The sequence below is a fragment of the Chrysemys picta genome, chromosome 9, assembly GCF_011386835.1.
Source record: "Chrysemys picta bellii isolate R12L10 chromosome 9, ASM1138683v2, whole genome shotgun sequence".
Lineage (NCBI taxonomy): Eukaryota > Metazoa > Chordata > Testudines > Emydidae > Chrysemys > Chrysemys picta.
Genome location: NC_088799.1, coordinates 62,419 through 84,535, shown reverse-complemented (window position 1 = coordinate 84,535; position 22,117 = coordinate 62,419). Strand labels below are relative to the sequence as shown.

General features: G+C 45.3%; 1 protein-coding gene across 3 annotated transcripts; it reads left to right on the top strand.

Annotated features, from left to right (window-relative positions):
* Positions 1-1,934: 1,934 nt before the first annotated feature.
* Positions 1,935-22,117, top strand: PIGZ (phosphatidylinositol glycan anchor biosynthesis class Z). 3 transcript variants are annotated; one of them, XM_008177651.4, is made up of 4 exons: positions 9,020-9,089; positions 9,455-9,598; positions 14,103-14,321; positions 19,593-22,117. In XM_008177651.4, exons 3-4 carry the CDS (start codon positions 14,132-14,134, stop codon positions 21,191-21,193), a joined length of 1,791 nt encoding a protein of 596 aa, XP_008175873.2. In that variant the 5' UTR covers positions 9,020-9,089; positions 9,455-9,598; positions 14,103-14,131; the 3' UTR covers positions 21,194-22,117. The 3 variants fall into 3 exon arrangements, with proteins under 3 accessions (XP_008175872.2, XP_008175871.2, XP_008175873.2); XM_008177650.4 differs by lacking the exons at positions 9,020-9,089; positions 9,455-9,598 and adding an exon at positions 1,935-2,188; XM_008177649.4 differs by lacking the exons at positions 9,020-9,089; positions 9,455-9,598 and adding an exon at positions 1,959-2,145.

Below are 22,117 nucleotides of genomic sequence, written 5' to 3'. Positions count from 1 at the left end.
TGTAGAAAAAAAAATGTAAGTGAACAATACACTTGTAGGGTGTGGAGACTGACGTTGGTGCAGTATTGATCTAAGATAGAGGGTTTGAGATGTGAGCCAGGCAGGGCTGGCTCTAGGCACCAGCAAAACAAGCTGGTGGTTGGGGCGGCACATTTTTAGGGGCGGCATTCTGGCACGGGCCATGCCGCCCCTAAAAATGTGCCCTGGCCGCCCTAACTCACCTCCACTACTCGCCCTCCCTCCCAGGCTCTCAAACCCGGGAGGGAGGGGGAGATCCCGAGCAGCCGCGGCGCGCGAAACAGCTGATTTGCGCGCCGCTGCTCCCCCTCCCTCCCAGGTTTGAGAGCCTGGGAGGGAGGGGGAGACCCCAAGTAGCCACGGTGCGCGAAACAGCTGATTTGCGCGCCGCTGCTCCCCCTCCCTCCCAGGTTTGAGAGCCTGGGAGGGAGGGGGAGACCCCGAGTGGCCATGACGCACGCGCAGCTTCTCCCTCTCCCTCCCTCCTAGGCTTGAGAGCCTGGGGGGAGGAGGCAGGGCTGGGGATTTGGGGAAGGGGCGGCGTTGAGGCAGGGCCAGGGGGTGGGGTAAGAAAAAAACAGGGGGGGGGCGGCCAAAATTGTTTTTGCTTGGGGCAGCAAAAATCCTAGAGCCGGCCCTGGAGCCAGGGTTGAGTGTTGCAGGGCCTTGAAGGTGAAAATAATTTGAAGCTTGATGCAGTGGGCAAGGGGAAACCAGTGAATGGATTCAAAGGACAAGGAATTATCAGGCATATTTTGGATCACTCTGAGGAAGGTGAAACAGATATTGGTGATGCTGAAGAAGAGAATGCTGCAGTAATCATCTATACACACATTCAGAAAGATACAGAAATGCATGCTTAGTTTTGGTACCCTCCTGTGTATATGTAGTGACCTTGCTGACAGGGCCGACTCCAGCATTTCTGCCGCCCCAAGAAAAAAAAAAAAAAAAAAAAAAAGCCACGATCGCGATCTGCGGGGCAATTGGGGGGGGGGGCGGAGCCACGATCGGTGGCGGCAGTTCGGCAGCAGGTCCTTCGCTCCTACAAGGAGTGAGGGACCTGCCGCCCCCGAATTGCCGCAGGTGCCGCCCCAAGCACCTGCTTGTTAAGCTGGTGCCTGGAGCCGGCCCTGCTTGCTGATCAAGTGTCAGCCACGGGGCAGTAGTTCAGCAAATCAGTACTATTGAATGGAAGCTGCTTCCTTGTACTCCACAATCTCAGCTACCACTGTAAAAGAAATGGTCTCCAGCGCTCCTGGTTGCAAGAAACCCACAGCCACCATCAAACGTGAGCTGAGGATACGTGATGCAGTAATTTGCGCCTCAGTCGGCGGCTCGGAGCGACCCGGTTCCTCGCCCTAGGGCTGTTGACTCTGCAACTGAATGGCACAATGTAAACGCCAGCGCTGTTAGCCGGTCAGTGCAGATCGGAGCGCAGCACAGGGCCCTGGGGAGCTACTGTGAAGACAAGCGTCGTGAACGACTCACTCGTGGGAAGAGTGAGACCTTGTCCCTGCTTCCCTCTGCCCCAGACTCCGCTCCAGCGCGCGGTCCCTACCCGGGCGGAGTCCCTCTACGGCTGCAGGCTGGGCCGACGCTGCCGGCTCCGCTTAGCTGCGGCACGTCCCAAGCACCTGCACAAAGACGCAGTCGGGGACATAAACGCTCCGCGCGCCCCCAAGCCGCGGAAAGCCCGGCCCAGGGGGCTGGGCGGAGGCTCCAGCCGAGGCGGCAGCGAGCGCTCAAGGGCAGGGGAGCCAAAGGCGGCGCGGCGGGCTCGGGCTGCGAAAGAGGGGATTCGGAGACATTTGCCAAGCACGTGGGCGGGCTGTCGGGGATCTCCCTGATGTCGGAGGCCCCGCTCTCTACGGCTACTCCCAGTGGCTTGTCTGGCCCGCGGTTCCGGTTGCCTCACTAGCCTGGGAGGACCAAATACTCGCGCAGGCCCTGTAGCGGGAGACGAAGCGAGCTGATCTCCTCAGAGTCGAGAAGCGGCGACCGCATACGAGAGCACAGCCCCGCCCGGAACAGCCTCACCTACGGTGCCGCCGGCGACTTCATTCCACCCCGGAGCTCATTTACATGGACACAGGCGGAGTGCCCCCTCAGCACCTAATTGGTTCCCAGGTGTGTAGGCACCACGCCCCTCCCCGTGGACACGCCCCCACAGGTTAGACCCCCATCTCTCAAAGCCGCGGCCGCGCCCCTTCCATAGGGCAGCCAGTTACTGCCACACGTGATGCGATTTACACCTGGGGACTCCGAAAGGCACCTGTCCTGGGCTGTGTGGGTCTGGCATGGTGGTTGCATAGCCCCGTGTGCAGACAGGGTCCTTGAGCTGTGTGTTTGGATGCAGTGGCATCATATATTGCTGTTGCTCAAGTCTGCTTTCCATTAGCAATTGCCTCATCTCTCAACCACCTCATGACTTTGAACAGTCCAAACCAATTTATATATGGTGCTTCAGATGGGCTAACTGCCCAAAGCTGAGGAAAATTATGAGTGAAATTGGGGGGGGGGGGGGGGAATCATATAGCAAATTTGATGAAAATTGGGAGTAGGTTAAGTAGAGTTTATTGGGATGCTGGAACAATTTTTATAGTGGGGGGTGCTGGTGGAAACTATGTATTTGGTGTTTATTATTACTACTTCAAACCAGGGGGTGCGGCCGCACCCTTAGTTCCAGCACCACTGAGATGGTCAAAAAGCCACAATTCCAAATCAGGCCAACTTTGGTTAAAAGCCCATAGTGGTTAAAAAGCAACACAAAGGTGTGGTGTTCTGTCCCATCTAGTGGTACTGAGACCACTTAGAGAGAGAGAAATGCTCCAGAGACCCCAGGTTTGATCCTCCCCCCCCCCGATGATTGGGGTCTGTCAGCGTTACAATTGGGGGCTTGTCCAGGATTTCAACTGGGCAGGCTCTGAAGTTTGGGACGCACTTCCTCAGCTAGGGGAAGTATGAGCCCCACACGCCTCCTGGGTGTGGTGGTAGGCTATCCCATCTAGTGGCACCAAGACCAATTAGAGAGATTGATTAATGAGTTTGCTCTCTACAACCTTAGCTAAAAGCCATATGGCTGTTAGCTAACCCATATAGCTCCAGAGGTGCCAGGTTTGATCCCGCCCGCCGATGACTGGGGTCTGTCGGTGTTACAAAGGCAGCAGTTAGAAAGGAGAAACATTATATAACGTATGGAAAAAGGGGAAGTAGCTCACAATCAGTATAAACTAGAAATTATGAAGGGTAGAAGATTGATAATGAAGGCTAAAGATATCAGGGAAAAATCCATGGCTGGCAGGGCTAAGGGTAATAACTAGATGTTTCTAACCACACCAGGCACAGAAGAAATCCTAAGTAAGGCAGGGGTTCCCAAACTTGGTTCGCGGCTTGTTTCAGGGTAAGCCCCTGGTGGGCCACGAGACACTTTGTTTACCTGAGCATCCACAGGTACGGCTGCTTGCAGCACCCAGTGGCCATGGTTCACCGTTCCTGGCCAATGGGAGCTGCAGGAAGCGGTGGCCTGGCCCGCGCCGCTTCCCACAGCTCCCATTGGCTGGGAACAGTGATCCGCGGCCACTGGGAGCTGTGAGCGGCCGTACCCGCGGACGCTCAGGTAAACAAAGCCTGCCAGAGGCTTACCCTGAACAAGCCGCGAACCAAGTTTGGGAACCCCTGTAATAAGGTATAGACCCGTTGCTAAATTAAGATAGTAAAATTATTAATAAGGATACAGAAAAGGCAGAAGTGTTCAATAAATACTTGCCTACTTATTTAGAAAGAAGCAGGATGGTTTACTCACATCACTTGGGCACGAGGAAGTACTTCTCAGTCCGTTAGTAACTCTGGAAGATGTTAAGCAGTATCTACTAGGGCTTAACATTTTAAAATTAGCAGGTTTGAATAACATGCACACAAGAGTTCTAAAAGAGCTGTCTGAGGAGATTGCTGTCCTGTTGATGTTAATTTTTACTAAATCTTGGAATACTGGGAAAATTCCATAAGACTGGAAGAATGCTAATGTTATGCCAGTATTCCAAAAAGGCAATCAGGATGATCTGGGTAATTTAGTCAACTACTTTGATTAAAATCCCAGCCCAAATAATGGAAAAGATGGTATGGGATTCAATCAATAAAAAATTAAAGAATGAGAATATAATTAGTCCCAGTTAATATGGTAATTGTTAACAATGGCAACAGTGTGAGGATATTGATATAACAGGCACCACAGAAACTTGCTGAACTGATGATAATCAATGGGACATGGTAATACCAGGATACAAAATATATAGGAATGACAGATTAGGTTGCTCTGGTGGGGGAGTTGTGCTATATGTGAAAGAAAACATAGAGTCAAATATAGTAAACATCTTAAATGAAGCAGACTTTACCATAGCATCTCTGTGGATAGAAATTGCATGCTTGTAGCAGTAAGAATATACTATTGATCACCTGATCAGGATAGTGATGGTGATAGTGAAATGCTCAGGAGATTAGAAAGGCTACAAAAACAGAGAACCCAATAATAATGGGGGCGTTAAACTATCCCCATATTGACTGGGTACATGTCGTCTCAAGATGGGATGCATGCAGAAATAAAATTTCTGGACATCATTAATTACTTCTTCTTGGAGCAGGTATTGCTGGAATCCACACTGGGCGAGGCAATTCTGAATTTAGTCCTAAATGGATCACAGGATCTCGTCCAAGAGGTGGCTATAGCTGCACCACTCAATAATAGTGACCACAGTGTAATTAAATTTAACATTTTTGCAGGAGGGGGAGGGAAATATCAAAGAAACCCCACCAAAGTAGAGTTAAACTCAAAAAGGGGAATGGCACAAAAATGAGAGAGATAGTTAAATGAAAAGGAACAGTCACAGGAGTGAAATGCCTGCAAGCTGCATGGAAACTATTTAAAAATCATAACAGAGGCTCAAAATAAATGTTATACCCCAAATAATAAAAATAATATTAATAATAATAAAAATAGTAGAAGGACAAAAAACTCACAGAGTGAACAGCAGAGTGAAAGAGGTGATGAGAGACAAAAAGGCATCTTTTAAAAAATGGAAGTCAAAATAGTACTGAGGAAAATAGAAATGACCATAAACTCTGGCAAGTCAAATGTAAAAATATGATTAGATAGTCCAACATAAAATTTGAAGAGCAACTAGCAAAAAACACAAACACTTTTTAAGTACATCAGAAAGGAGGAAGCCTGCTATTCAGTCAGTGGGTTCACTGGACACTCAAGGTGCTAAAGACGCACTCAGAGAAGACTAGACCATTGCAGGGAAGCTAAATTAATTCTTTGCATCAGTCTCTCCACTTCAGAATTCTTGGGTGAATACCATCTGGTCCTAGTTTTATAGATTCATAGATTCTAGGACTGGAAGGGACCTCGAGAGGTCATCGAGTCCAGTCCCCTGCCCTCATGGCAGGACCAAATACTGTCTAGACCATCCCTGATAGACATTTATCTAACCTACTCTTAAATATCTCCAGAGATGGAGATTCCACAACCTCCCTAGGCAATTTATTCCGGTGTTTAACCACCCTGACAGTTAGAAACTTTTTCCTAATATCCAACCTAAACCTCCCTTGCTGCCGTTTAAGCCCATTGCTTCTTGTTCTATCCTTAGAGACTAAGGTGAACAAGTTTTCTCCCTCCTCCTTATGACACCCTTTTAGATATCTGAAAACTGCTATCATGTCCCCTCTCAGTCTTCTCTTTTCCAAACTAAACAAACCCAATTCTTTCAGCCTTCCTTCATAGGTCATGTTCTCAAGACCTTTAATCATTCTTGTTGCTCTTCTCTGGACCCTCTCCAGTTTCTCCACATCTTTCTTGAAATGCGGTGCCCAAAACTGGACACAATACTCCAGTTGAGGCCTAACCAGCACAGAGTAGAGTGGAAGAATGACTTCTCATGTCTTGCTCACAACACACCTGTTAATGCATCCCAGAATCACGTTTGCTTTTTTTGCAACAGCATCACACTGTTGACTCATATTTAGCTTGTGGTCCACTATAACCCCTAGATCCCTTTCTGCGGTACTCCTTCCTAGACAGTCTCTTCCCATTCTGTATGTGTGAAACTGATTGTTCCTTCCTAAGTGAAGCACTTTGCATTTGTCTTTGTTAAACTTCATCCTGTTTATCTCAGATCATTTCTCCAATTTGTCCAGATCATTTTGAATTATGACCCTGTCCTCCAAAGCAGTTGCAATCCCTCCCAGTTTGGTATCATCTGCAAACTTAATAAGCGTACTTTCAATGCCAATATCTAAGTCGTTAATGAAGATATTGAACAGAGCTGGTCCCAAAACAGATCCCTGCGGAACCCCACTTGTTATGCCTTTCCAGCAGGATTGGGAACCATTAATAACAACTCTCTGAGTATGGTTATCCAGCCAGTTATGCACCCACCTTATAGTAGCCTCATCTAAATTGTATTTGCCTAGTTTATCAATAAGAATATCATGCAAGACCGTATCAAATGCCTTACTAAAGTCTAGGTATACCACATCCACAGCTTCTCCCTTATCCACAAGGCTTGTTATCCTATCAAAGAAAGCTATCAGATTGGTTTGACATGATTTGTTCTTTACAAATCCATGCTGGCTATTCCCTATCACCTTACCACTTTCCAAGTGTTTGCAGATGATTTCCTTAATTACTTGCTCCATTATCTTCCCTGGCACAGAAGTTAAACTAACTGGTCTGTAGTTTCCTGGGTTGTTTTTATTTCCCTTTTTATAGATGGGCACTATATTTGCCCTTTTCTAGTCTTCTGGAATCTCTCCCGTCTCCCATGATTTTCCAAAGATAATAGCTAGAGGCTCAGATACCTCCTCTATTAGCTCCTTGAGTATTCTAGGATGCATTTCATCAGGCCCTGGTGACTTGCAGGCATCTAACTTTTCTAAGTGATTTTTAACTTTTCTTTTTTTATTTTATCTGCTAAACCTACCCCCTTCCCATTAGCATTCACTATGTTAGGCATTCCTTCAGACTTCTCTGTGAAGACCGAAACAAAGTAGTCATTAAGCATCTCTGCCATTTCCAAGTTTCCTGATACTGTTTCTCCCTCTTCACTGAGCAGTGAGCCTACCCTGTCTTTGGTTTTCCTCTTGCTTCTAATGTGTTGATAAAAAGTCTTCTTGTTTCCCTTTATTCCCGTAGCTAGTTTGAGCTCATTTTGTGTCTTTGCCTTTCTAATCTTGCCCCTGCATTCCTGTGTTGTTTGCCTATATTCATCCTTTGTAATCTGTCCTAGTTTCCATTTTTTATATGAGTCCTTTTTATTTTTTAGATCATGCAAGATCTCATGGTTAAGCCAAGGTGGTCTTTTGCCACATTTTCTATCTTTCCTAACCAGCGGAATAGCTTGCTTTTGGGCCCTTAATAGTGTCCCTTTGAAAAACTGCCAACTCTCCTCAGTTGTTTTTCCCCTCAGTCTTGATTCCCATGGGACCTTACCTATCAGCTCTCTGAGTTTACCAAAATCCGCCTTCCTGAAATCCATTGTCTCTATTTTGCTGTACTCCCTTCTACCCTTCCTTAGAATTGCAAACTGTATGATTTCATGATCACTTTCACCCAAGCTGCCTTCTACTTTCAAATTCTCAATGAGTTCCTCCCTATTTGTTAAAATCAAGTCTAGAACAGCTTCCCCCCTAGTAGCTTTTTCAACCTTCTGAAATAAAAAGTTGTCTGCAATGCAGTCCAAGAACTTATTGGATAGTCTGTGCCCTGCTGTGTTATTTTCCCAACATATATCTGGATAGTTGAAGTCCCCCATCACCACCAAATCTTGGGCTTTGGATGATTTTGTTAGTTGTTTAAAAAAAGCCTCATCCACCTCTTCCACCTAGTTAGGTGGCCTGTAGTAGACTCCTAGCATGACATCACCTTGTTTTTTACCCCTTTTACCCTAACCTAGAGACTCTCAACACTTCTGTCTCCTATATCCAAGTGTGTACATTTTTAATATATAAGGCAACACCTCCTCCCTTTTTCCCCTGTCTGAGTTGCTTATTACTGTTTAGCTTATCAATTTGTTCCAAAAGCTCCGCTAATGACACCTCAATCTGGGACAGTTCCTCAGATTTGTCACCTAAAAAGAATGAGTCAGGTTTGGGAATCTCCCTCACATCCTCAACCATGAAGACCGATTCAAAGAATTAATTTAGTTTCTCCGCAATGGCCTTATTGTCCTTGAGTTCTCCTTTAGCATCTCAATCTTCCAGTGGCCCCACTGTTTGTTTAGCAGGTTTCCTGCTTCTGATGTACTTAAATTTTTTTTTTTGCTATTACTTTTTGAGTCTTTGGCTAGCTGTTCTTTAAATTCTTTTTTGGCCTTCCTAATTATATTTTTACACTTCATTTGCCAGAGTTTATGCTCCTTTCTATTGTCCTCACTAAGATTTAGCTTCCATTTCTTAAAGGATGCCTTTTTGCCTCTCACTGCTTCTTTTACTTCGTTGTTTAGCCACTGTAGCTCTTTTTTGGTTTTCTTACTATGTTTTTTAATTTGGGATATTCATTTAAGTTGAGCCTCTATTATGGTGTCTTTAAAAAGTTTCCACACAGCTTGCAGAGATTTCACTTTTGGTGCTGTACCTTTTAATTTCTGTTTAACTAACCTCCTCATTTTTGTGTAGTTTCCCTTTCTGAAATTAAATGCTACAGTGTTGGGTCACTGTGGTGTTTTCCCTGCCACAGGGATGTTAAATTTAATTATACACCTCTACCTCAATATAACGCTGTCCTCGGGAGCCAAAAAATCTTACCGCGTTATATTGAACTTGTTTTGATCCACTGGAGTGCTCAGCCCCCCCCCCCCCCGCCCCCTGGAGCACTGCTTTACCATGTTATATCCAAATTTGTGTTATATCAGGTCGCGTTATATCGAGGTAGAGGTGTATTATGGTCACTATTACCAAGCGGTCCAGCTATATTCACCTCTTTGACCTGATCCTCTGCTCCACTTAGGACTAAATCAAGAATTGCCTCTCCTCTTGTGGGTTCCAGGACTAGCTGCTCCAAGAAGTAGTCATTTAAGGTATCAAGAAACTTTATCTCTGCATCCCATCCTAAGATGATATGTATCCAGTCAATATGGGGATAGTTGACATCCCCCATTATTATTGATTTTTTTATTGTAATAATGTCGCTAATCTCCCTGAGCATTTCACAGTCACTATCACCATCCCGGTCAGGTGATCGGTAATATATCCCTATGGCTATATTCTTATTATTAGAGCATGGAATTATTATCCATAGAGATTCTATGGTACAGTTTGGTTCACTTAAGATTTTTACTTCATTTGATTCTACACTTTCTTTCACATACAGTGCCATTCCCCCACCAGCATGACTCGTTCTGACCTTCCAATATATTTTGTACCCTGGTGTTGTTGTCAGTAGCTACCTGTGTGGTGCTCTGCTCTTGTTCAATGATGATAACAGTCGGCTGCGTGCGTGTTCCCTCTGTGTGCTGCCCCAGCTCTGCGCAGATAGCTGACACCGCAGACCCCGAGAGAACCCCCAAAGACCACAGACTCTAGTAAGGTACAAAGGCACCCGGGTAGGTTTATTGTCAAACAAAGCACAGTAATAGTTTCCTATAGATGCTACAGGATATACTACGAATATGTGTCCCCTGGCAATGGACACAGCTCAGTCAGTGGCGGGACACTCCACTGCCCCCTAGGCTGGACGATGTGCACTTCCAGACCTATTCTTATACAGATGCAGAACAAATTACTCATCCCTCCTGATGTATTGAGGTGCAGCCCCTTTACTCATTAGGGTGCTGCTTCTCCCGTTACATGTTGGTTCAAACAAATCTATCCATCATGTTGTCCTTTTGACCCTATCTTTAAGATGCACCTGCCTGTTCCTTGTTATCTCTGTGGAGTGTTCTGATGCCATCTTGGCACAAGTTCCTCTTATTAGCACTTATGTGTGGATGCACCTGCTTCTAACAACCCTCTTCTCGCCAACTTCTGTGAGTGGGGCCTGCCTCTGGCTCACAGCCCAGCTTTTGCTTAGCAAAGCCTGGAAGTACTTTGGTTCAGGCTTCTGACACAAGAGTTTATGTTTCAGGGCCTCATCTTACTATAGATGTGACGTTCCCCTCTGGTGTTATCTGGACCGGTGATCTGCTAGGTCACTCCAATCCTTGACTCGGGGAGCCAGCCTTACCCTGCACTGCTGTGAGAACCCCCACTCCTGGGCTGTTCATGCACAGCCTTTGACATGTAAGCTGCTCCCAGCTACTTTCAACCAAATGACACTAGCCAATATCGCTGGTCCCCGACACAACCCAAGGAACCTCCGTCTTGCAATGTCCAGTTATACCTGCTTGTACATGTATCAGGCTTGTTATCCCAAGGGCAGGGCTGGCTCCAGGCACCAGCCCAGCAAGCAGGTGCTTGGGGCGGCCAACGGAGAGGGGCGGCATGTCCGGCTCTTCGGTGGCAATTCGGCAGCGGGTCCCTCACTTCCTCTCAGAGCGAAGGACCCGCCGCCAAAGACTGAAGCGGCGGCGGTAGAGCTGATCGCGATCGCAGCTTTTTTTTTTTTTTTTTCCTGCTTGGGGCGGCAAAAACCCTGGAGCCAGCCCTGCCCAAGGGGATACGTATCAGGCTTGTTATCCCAAGGGGAGTCTCTGACACACTTCAAACCAAACACTCTGCTTCAGGTAGAATAAACAAACAGATTTATTAACTATAAAGATAGATTTTAAGTGCTTATAAGTCAAAACAGAACAAGTCAGATTTGGTCAAATGAAATAAAAGCAAAATGCATTCTAAGCTGATCTTAATACTTTCAATGTCCTTACAAACTTAGATGCTTCTCACCACAGGAAAAACATCAAGGAGTACTTGTGGCACCTTAGAGACTAATAAATTTATTTGGCCATAAGCTTTCGTGGGGTAAAACCCACTTCATCAGATGCATGGAGTGGAAAATACAGTAGGCAGGTATAAATACACAGTACATGAAAAGGTGGGAGTTGCCTTACCAAGTGTGTGTGTGTGTGGGGTCAGTGCTAACGAGACAATTCAGTTAAGGTGGAAGTGGGCTAGTGTCAACAGTTGACAAGAAGGGGTGAATACCAAGGGAGGAAAAATCACTTTTGTAGTGCTAATGAGGCCAATGTAATCAAGGTGGCCCATTTCAAACAGTTGATAAGAAGGTGTAAGTATCAGCAGGGGGAAATTAGTTTTTGTAGTGACCCATCCACTCCCAGTCTTTATTCATGCTTAATTCGATGGTGTCCAGTTTGCAAATTAATTCCAGTTCTGCAGTTTCTCGTTGGAGTCTGTTTTTGAAGTTTTTTTTCTTGAAGAATTGCCACTTTTAAGACTGTTATTGAGTGTCCAGGGAGATTGAAGTGTTCTCCTACTGGTTTTTTAATGTTATAATTCTTGATGTCTGATTTGTGTCCATTTATTTTTTTGCGTAGAGACTGTCCGGTGTGGCCAATGTACATGGCAGAGGGGCATTGCTGGCACATGATGGCATAGATCACATTGGTAGATGTGCAGGTGAACAAGCCCCTGATGGTGTGCCTGATGTAGTTATGTCCTATGATGGTGTCCCTTGACTAGATATGTGGACAGAGTTGGCAACGGGGTTTGTTGCAGGGATTGGTTCCTGGGTTAGTGTTTTTGTTGTGTGGTGTGTAGTTGTTGGTGAGTATTTGCTTCAGGTTGGGAGGCTGTGTGTAAGCGAGGACAGGCTTACCACCACAGGCTGACTGCTCTTCAACCAGGCTCTCCCCTTTGATCAGCGCTTCAGTTGCTTAGCGGTGGTGTGGTGTCTGTAGATGCAGGTGGAAGAGAGAGAGCCAGCATGGCAAATGTCTCTCCCTTTTATCATGTCCTTTCTTCCCTCTTGGCTTTGCTCCCCCTTCAGAGTCAGGTGAGCATTACTGAGTCTCTCCAAGCAAGGTTGAGCAATTCCCATGGTGTGACCTCATGCAGATGAGTTACTGCATTGTAGCTCCCTTGCTGGACAATGGCTGTTGATGGGTTGATTGACACCCCACCCAGGTGCCGGTTACTTTCTTTGGTGTTGCTTCTGGGGAGCTAATAGCTGGCTGATTCCCCAACTTACAGCATGTTTTAATGATAATCATACTACACAATTCTCAAAACATCATATGCATTAATGATATATATATATGGATAGAGAAATTACTTTCAGCAAATCATAACCTTTCTCCTGATACCTTACAAGGCATGCTTTATACGTCAGATAATGATTAGATGAAAACGAGGAATACAGGGGTTACAGCATGCTCCCCCAAGGTATAGAACAGTGGTTCCCAAACTTTTTGGCATCACATCCCCTTTTTAATTTTTGAGAAACCGTCACGCCCCCCCACCTCTCCTTTACCATCATCCAACCCCCACTGATCCTTGTCCCCTGACCGCCCCTTCTCGGGACCCCCACCCCTAACTGCCCCCCCAGGACCCCACTCCCTATCCAACCCCCCCTGCTCCTTGTCCCCTGACCACCCCCTCCCGGGACCTCTCCATTCAACCCCCCCTCGCCTTGTCCCCTGACTGCCCCCTCCCAAGACCCCACCCACTATCCAACACCCCCCCCTCGCTCCCTGTCTCCTGACTGCCTCCCCAGAACCTCCGCCCCATCCAACCACTCCATGTCCTCTGACTGCCCCCCGGGACCTCCTGCCCCTTCTCCAACCCTCCCTCTCCCCACCCCCTTACCAGGCCACTCAGAGTGGAAGGACTGGCTTATTGCAAAGCCTGGGAGGTGGGCGGGCACAAGCACCATCGTCTCATCCACACATTGAGACCCTGCAGTTCTGCCTGTCTAACTGGCCCTGCTTTTGGAACTGGAAGCATTTCAGAGAATGCTACCGTGAAGGTCCTGGACTTCAGTCTCTTACCTAGCAGCCTAAATTTTACCTCCAGGACTTAGAAGACGCTAGAGCTAAAAGCTACAGCAATCCTATAAAAGCTAACATAGAAATCACTTAAAACTAACAATTAAGAACTAACAATTATGAACTAACAATGCACAAGCTGCACTTGTATTGCTCCCCCCCTTAATCTACTCAACTTTCACCAGCATTATTTTCGCACATAATTTAGGTGAAACATTGGACTTTAACTCAGTCAGAATAAAGTCTTTTCATTCTAAAATCTCAATTTGGGGGCGGGGGAGTGTCACTTTTTATATAGGGGCCTTTCTGCTCTTGGAGTAATGACTTCTGATCACAATGAGATGTCTTTAATTTGTGTCTAATCCAAACATGCACGTATACTGTTTGAGCACTTTCGTCTGTGGACTCAAGGTATTTTACACGTATATTAGGAGGCCCAAATGGGTCTTAGAACTATACTTTGCTGTTGTGTAGGCAAGGTCTAAGAGTATCAAAGTGTCACTGTACCTTAAGAAATATAAACTGTCGTTGGAAACATACAAGCTGTAAATCATTTACATTTTCGTACTTTTCATTGTCTGTTTCTTTATGAAAATCGATAAACGTTTAATCTAATCTATGTATATTGAAAGAAAGAAATGCTGTCCATTCATTCCTGTTGGGCTGTCCCTATACTCATATTGTACATGCTCTCATAGTTTTAAGTGGGTTGTATTAATTTTATTAGGAAATAATCTATTTTCACAGCTGAGCACAGTAAGTAAGTCTGTAAAAATGCGGATACACTCTTTGAGCATGCAAATTGAGTAAAATGAGCTTGCAAATGGATACTGGGGGCCTACAGTTACTTCATGTTTTTAAGGAAAAAGGTGTGATAGGTATATCCATATTTTTGTGTGTACATCCTGTGTGCCCAGCTGTGAGAATGTCTCCATAAAGGCCAAATTCCACACTTGGCTGTGCAAGGTTGTCACCTAGTCAAGGCCAATATTAGTCATAAACCTGTACATCAGAGGGGAGACTTTATCCCTAATTAGTTTTCATTCATACTTCCGTCTATCTTTGCTTTATAGTTTTAGGAATGATTGACAATGTTTTGCTCTCTTTGATGGGCAAGATTTGTTCTTGTAATAAACTTTTTGTCCATTTCAGGGTCAAAGTTACTGATCCCATGGCAACTGATGTTTCTAATAGTCCAAGTCTGTGACTTTGCCCAGATGTCATTCAGTTCTGGCAAGTGGAATGAACTTAGGATGTCAGCCAAGACTTTTTGGGGGATTCTTGCTCTGCTCCGAATTTTCTGGTGTCTTCTTCCTCAGACAGGTTACCTTCATCCTGATGAATTCTTCCAATCACCTGAGGTCATGGCAGGTAAATTTTCCTGCATTTGTGCATGGTTATTTTTAGAAACCCAGTTTATATTAATTCTCTACATTCTAGTGGTTTAAGCAGGAAACATTACATTATTCACATTATCAGATGTAAAAAGGCAGCATTGTTGAGCAGTTGGCTGTCCCATTGACAGGCAGTGTGACTCTGACCAGGTAACTGAACCTCTCTGCTTCAGTTTTCCCATCTGTAACATTAGAATAATATAGTACTTGCTACCACACCAGGACAATATACTCTGAGGCGAAAATTATTAATGTTTATAAAGTATGTAATTGTACAGCTGGATTCTGATTGGATTATTGTGCTATTCTGATTATGTGGGAATATACACAAACACAACAGTCCACAGATGGCCCCCCCATACTGGTCTTCAATCTATAAACAGCAAATCTGCCTATTGCTCCTAAAATCAGGATCTGGTCCAAGAGGTGAATATAGCTGAACTGCTTGATAATAGTGACCATAATGTAATTTAATTTAAAATCCTTGTGGGGGGCAAAATACCAAAGAAGCCCACCACTGTAGCATTTAACTTAAAAAATGGAAAGTACATAAAAATGAGGAAGCTAGTTAAACAGAAATCAAAAGGAATAGTCACAAGAATGAAATTCCAGGAAGCTGCATGGAAACTCTTTAAAAACACCATAAAAGGGGTCAAATTAAATGTATACTCCAGATTTAAAAAAAAAAGGACTAAAAGAAAATGCTGTCATGGCCAAACAAAAGAATAAAAGAGGCAGTTAGAGGCAAAAGGATATCCCTTAAAAATTGAAAGTCAAATCCTACTGAGGAAAATAGAAAGGACCACAAACTCTGGCAAGTCAAGTGTAAAAGTATAATTACGTAGGGCAAAAATGAATTTGAAGAGCAATTAGCAAAAGACACATAAACTAACAGACAAAAAAAATAAAAATTAAATACATCACAAGCAGGAAACCTGCCAAACAATCAGTGGGGCCACTGGACAATCCAGGTATTAAAGGAGCACTCAAGGAAGATATGGCCATTGCAGAGAAGCTAAATGAATTATTTGCATCTGTCTCTCCACTGCAGCGGGTGTGGGAGAGATTCCCACACCTGAGCCATTCTTTTTAGGTGAAAGATCTGAGGAACTGTCCCAGATTGAGTTGTTGATAGAGGAGGTTTTGGAACAAATAGATAAACATTAATAAGTCACCAGGACCAGATGGTATTCATCCAAGAGTTCTGAACGAACTCACATATGTAATTGCAGAGCTACTAACTGTGGAATGTAAACCAATTGCCTAAAACAGCTTCTGTACCAGATGACTGGAGGATAGCCAATGTGATGCCAATTTTTAAAAGAGGCCCCAAAGGCGATCCTGACTATTACAGACTGGTTAACCTAACTTCAGTATCAGGCAAATTGATTGAAACTATAGTGAAGAACAGAATTATCAGATGCATAGACGAACACGGTTTGTTGGGAAAGAGTCAGTATGGCTTATGTAAGGGAAATCATGCCTCACCAATCTATTAGAATTCTTAGAGGGGTTCAACAAACATATGGAAAGGGGTGATGCAGTAGTATAGTGGGGTGGCTGCCCCACTCCTGGGTAAAAGGGATTAAAAGCAGTGAGAGCAGCTGAGTGAGTAGCTGACCACAGGTGTGGCCAGCTCAACCAGGGCCCAGCTGGCCCTGATAAGAGGGCTGTGGGCCAGGAGCTGTAGGAGTCTTACTCTAGCCCTGGAGTGGGAAGGGCTAGCTGCCTGGGAGCAAGGTACTTGAAGCAGAGCAGAACAGAGCAAAGGCAAAGGGAGCTTGTGGAAGGCCTATGAAGGTACTGGGGTTACAGAGGTGCAGCCTGGGAATAGGCAGAAGCAGCAGGTCCTAACCCCTTGCCAATGATGAGTGGCCATTACAGACTGCAGTCTGCCTCAGTGAGCGGGGGCTAGATGATGACTGGCAGTAGCCTCTGAGGCAAGGTGGGTTTAGAGGGTTGGGGGTTCCTGTGGGAGGGGAGACCCAGAGTGTTGGGGGTACTGTGGTGGGCAAAACCCTGAGGAAAAGGGCATTGGGGTCCAGGAGGGACATGGGGGCCAGTGGCAGGTGAGACACTGGCAAGTAGGAGGCGCTCTGTATGCTGGAGAGCTAATTCACAGATGACCAGCAGGAGGCGCCATGCTGGTGAGTCTTCACTTCGCTACAAGTAGATATAGTGTACTTGGACATTCAGAAAGCCTTTGACAAGATCCTTCACCAAATGCTGTTAAGCAAAATAAGCAGTCATGGGAAAGAGGGAAAGTCATCTCATGGATCAGTAACTGGTTAAAAGACAGGAAACAAAGCATAGGAATAAATGGTCAGTTTTCAGAATGGAGAGCGGTGAATAGCAGTGTCCTCCAGTGATCTGTACTGTTCAACATATTTATAAATGATCTGGAAAAAGGAGTAAATAGTGAGGTGGCAAAGATTGCAGATGATACAGTATAGTTAAGTCTAAAGCAGACTGCAAAGAGTAACAGTGGGGATCTCACAAAACTGGGTGTATGAGTAACAAAATGACAGATTAAATTCAAGGTTGATAAATGCAAACTAAGGCACATTGGAAAATATAATCCCAACTCTAAATACAAAATGATGTGATCTAAATGAGCAGTTACCACTCAAGAGAGAGATCTTGAAGTCATTGTGGATAGTTCTCTGAAAACATCTGCTTAATGTGCAGCGAAAGTCTAAAAAGCTAACAGAATGTTAGACACCATTAGGAAAGAGATGGATAATAAGATAGAAAAGATCATAGTGCCACTATATAAATCCATTTTATGCACACACCTTTAATACAGTGTGCTGTTCTGGTTCCCCCCACCCCCATCTCAAAAAAGATATACTGGAAATGGATAAGGTGCAGAGAAGGGCAACAAAAATGATTAGGCGTATGGAACAGCTTGCCAGAGAGATTAAAAAGACTGTGACTATTCAGCTGGGAAAAGAGAAGACTAAGGGGAAAGGGGGTATGGTAGAAGTCAATACAATTGTGAATGGTCTACAGCAGGGGTCGGCAACCTACGGCATGTGTGCCAAACACAGCATGTGAGCCGATTCTGAATGGCACGCTGCTTGCTGATGAGAGGAGGAGGGGCCAGAAAGCGCCACGCTGGGGGAAGAAGCAGGGGAGGAGGGAAGCTTGGCTGCGGCAGGACCAAGCTTCTGCCTCCTGCCCTGGCAGGGGAGAGTGGTGGTGGTGGGGGAGTCCCGGCCCCCTGCCCCACTCAGCCCCCCCTCCCACCACTCTCCCCTGCGGGGGCAGGAGGCAGAAGCTTGGTCCTGCGGCACCCAAGTTTCCCTCCTCCCCCGCTTTTTCCCACAGCTTGGTGCATTCCGGCCCCTCTGCCCCTCCTCCTCCCTCTCCCTGCTGGGATGGCCCTTGCGAGGGGGAGGGGGAAGAGCGGCAGGCTGCACACAGCTTCGTAGAGCAGGCAGAGAGAGGTAGGGATGGGCCTGGGGGAAGGGGGTGGAACAGGGCATATCCCTCCCAGCCCCCTGCCATGAGCCGCTTAGGGCAGGGGGCTGGGAGCACCCCCACGAGCTGAGCACCTCAGCCCTCTGCCCTGCACCCCACCCTTCTGCCCTGACCTCCCCCCACACACTCAACCTTTTGCCCTGCACCCCCCACACCCCCAGCCCTCTGCCCTGACCTTGAGTCCCCCCCACACCCAGCCCTCTGCCCTGAACCCCCCCACACCCAGCCTTTTGCCCTGCACCTCCACATACCCCCAGCCCTCTGCCCTGAACCCCCCCACACCCAGCCTTCTGCCCTGCACCTCCACACACACCCAGCCCTCTGCCCTGACCTTGAGTTGCCCCCCACACACCCAGCCTTCTGCCCTGCACCCCCAGCCCTCTGCCCTGACCTCCCCCCAACACCCAGCCTTCTGCCCTGCACCTCCACACACCCCCAGCCGTCTGCCCTGAACCCCCCCACACCCAGCCCTTTGCCCTGCACCTCCACATACCCCCAGCCCTCTGCCCTGACTTCAAGTCGCCCTGCTCAGCCCACTGCAGGCCTAGGTGAACAGAACCCCAGGCTGGCAGTGGGCTGAGCAGGCTGGCGGCGTAAGATCAGCATTTTAATTTAATTTTAAATGAAGCTTCTTAAACATTTTGAAAACCTTGTTTACTTTACATACAATAATAGTTTAGTTATATAATATAGACTTAGAGAGAGAGAGACCTTCTAAAAAACGTTAACATGTATTTCCGGCATGCAAAACCTTACATTAAAGAGAATAAATGAAGACTCGGCACACCGCTTCTGAAAGGTTGCCTACCCCTGGTCTAGAGAAAGTGAATAAGGAAGTGTTATTTACCCCTTCACATGACACAAGAACCTAATAAAATTAATAGGCAGGAGGTGTAAAACAAACAAAAGGAAGTAATTCTTCACACAACGCACAGCTATTGGGCTTGATGCAGCAAATATTGAGTGAAATTCTATATATTTTGTTAAGCAAGTGGTCAGATTAGGTGATCACAGTGGTCCCTTCTGGCCTTAAAAATCTGTGAATTCTTCATGCTCTCTATATGCAGAACACTTATTGAAGCTAATGGATATTCTGCATGTTGGGTGACTGTAGCATTGGACCCTAATTCTATTATCTAGGAATTATAATTGATTAATAACAAAGCTATGTCTAGTATATTTATATAAAATGGGCAGGTTGTTTGAAAATATTTTGAGAACTGAACTTTCCATTTGAACATTTTTAAATTAATAATACTTAGCCTTCATATAATAATTTTCATTTACAAAAAGCACTATACAACCCCCGTGTAAGGTGGGTTCTGTATGTACACCTCTACCCCGATATAACGCTGTCCTTGGGAGCCAAAAAATCTTACCGTATTATAGGTGAAACCGCGTTATATCAAACTTGCTTTGATCCGCCGGAGTGCGCAGCCCCGCCCCCCCCGGAGTGCTGCTTTACCGCATTGTATCCGAATTCGTGTTATATCGGGTCACGTTATATCGGGGTAGAGGTGTATTATAATTAAGGATATGATTTTTCCATGGTGGTCATGGATTGCTCTTTCTGTTCTCACCATGAAGTTCTAAATAGCCATGGTGGACAACATAATAACTACTCTGAAGTCCTAGATGGTTATAGTTTTGTTACAGTATTATTGTCCACTAACCAGGCTGCTTCTCATAGCAAACTGTATTTTTAATGCATGTATACTGGTCAATTTGCCAAAATGTGTCATCAGCTTTTCTTCTCCCTCCACAGGAGATATTTTAGACCTACAAGTCTATTATCCCTGGGAATTCCTTTCCAGTTCTCCTTGTAGAACAGTTGTGTTCCCATTAATTACATCTGGCATTACCTACTGGATGATCAAGTCTTTGCAACGGCTGGGCATGTGGTCAAATGGCATCAACAGCTACACCCTTCTTGTGTCACCTCGCCTTCTCCTCACCACCTTTTCTTTCATACTTGACTATAGCGTGTATCGGCTAGCTCCTTTCTGGGGTGCAGATCGGTGGAACGCCCTGGTTCTGCTTGCTGGGTCCTATGTCACACTAGTATTTTACACGAGAACATTTACTAACACACTTGAAGGACTTCTGTTTGCCCTGCTGATGGTACTAGTATCTCCAAAAGCAGTTGGTTATGGAACAGACATCAGCCAGGCGAAACCTACCAGTAGCAGTCTCATAGGGATTATAACAGTTGCTGGGTTTTTCAACAGACCAACTTTTCTGGCATTTGCTTTAATGCCACTGCTTTACTGGGCAGTTTTAAATGCCACTTCTCAGCACAGCATTAAAACTATTGCAAACCACCTCTTGAAGCTTGTTTCAAGCACAGCTTTCACTGCCATCATCTTCACAGCAGCTGACACATTATATTTTACCTCCATTGGATCAGAGATTAGCCTCTACAGCATTAAAAAGAATGGCCTGTTAAGCACCATAGCTCAAATCAATCAGAATGTAATAGTGACCCCTTTTAATTTTCTCCGCTATAATCTTAATCCCCATAATCTTGCACAGCATGGGATTCACCCAAGATTAACTCATTTTGCAGTCAATGGGATAATGCTCTTTGGGATCCTGCACATTCTAGCTATCAGTGTTGGTTTGAAAATGCTGAAAATAAACATCCATCAATTATCATGGATCAGACTACATAATCATAGGCCACCTACAATGTTGGTGCTTGCCAAGGGCAATCCAACATTATTATTATTCTATTTTGTTCCTTTGGCATTCCTTTCCCTATTCAACCACCAAGAACCTCGATTCCTCATTCCTCTTATTTTACCACTAGTCCTATTGATCACACCGCAGAATAGAACCCTGAAGTGGAAACCCATCATTATTATTTTCAATTTTCTTGGTGCCCTTTTGTTTGGGTGCTTACACCAGGGAGGGCTGATCCCATGCCTGTCTCATTTAGAACAGCTCATACATTCTACAGAGTCCCTGAACCATCCAGCACACTATACTCTACTCTTTGCTCACACCTATATGCCTCCCAGGTTTCTGCTCAGTATCAATAAGAGAGACCCACTAGTAGAAATAATTGATATGGCTGGAACTGAACAAAACACCCTCTGCCAAACTCTGGGACAATTAGCAAACAACATTGCCTGTGGGACTAGAGAGACTGATAAAGAAAGAACTTGTCATTTTTTTGTTATAACCCCCGGTACAGTCAGAACAACAATACAAAAATGTGGGGTTCTGTTCAAGAATGAGACATTAATATTTCCACACTTGACAATGGAAGATCCACCACAAATATCCTTTCTATTCAGTGAAAAATGGAGAAGTCAGTTAGGACTATACATCCTTCAGATAGACAGAAATGAACAGAGCATTTAGTTATTAGAGGATTTATGTTTCACTTTTTAATTTTATTTAGTTCTGGTGAAAGTTGCTCGATCAACAGTCCTGGAGATTGATGTTCTCTCCCTTTATTCACAGACACAAGTACAGCACAAGCAGTGGGAGTGCAAACTTCCCCATATTATCCGCCCACTATTACCCTCAGCAGTGTTCCTCAGCCCTATTCTGGATGGATGCTATCTAAGTGTGAGGTCGTTCGATCTCCAGCATTGTTTTTACACCAGGATAATTTTCCTGCTGGGAGAGGACAAAATCAGAGAAAAAAGGCTGAAGTTCTTTCTCTCCACAAAACTTTCCAGATGGTTTTGGGTCAGCTCTTCTTGTGTCAAGTATATTGTTTTGTTTTTTTCTTTTATTATATCTCTTTAGATTATACTTCTTATTTATATGCATTAATGCTGCAGTTAAGCATTCAGGGCCTCCTCCCAGTAGTTACAGTAGGCTCCAGTCATGATATAGAATTCATTTTTATGAGCACCTCTGTTACAGGATGGTGCATGATCAGATATATCCTCTCAAGGGATTGTATCATGTCCTTGAAAAGGGAGTGGGATTAGTTTCATTGTCTAGTAACGTCTAATGTTTTATCACTAGCAAGTCAGATCCTAGTGTAACCCTTCTGCCCATCTAAGTTGGCAGCAACAAGGGCCGGGTTCTGTATCTAGGGGTTCCGTTTCAATAACGCAATGCAAAACCGGCTCGAGCCCCCACCCAGTGACCTGGGACAATTACATACCACCCCCTGGGTGCCTCTAAGAGACAATGCTTCCCCTCTCGCAAGCACGAAGTCTGAGTGTAACAGAAAATGTTTAATAACATGAGGTAAATGACATCAGCATTAAATTGGAAAAAACACCACAAACAGGATTCATAACACAAACCATGAGCAAAAAAAAAAAA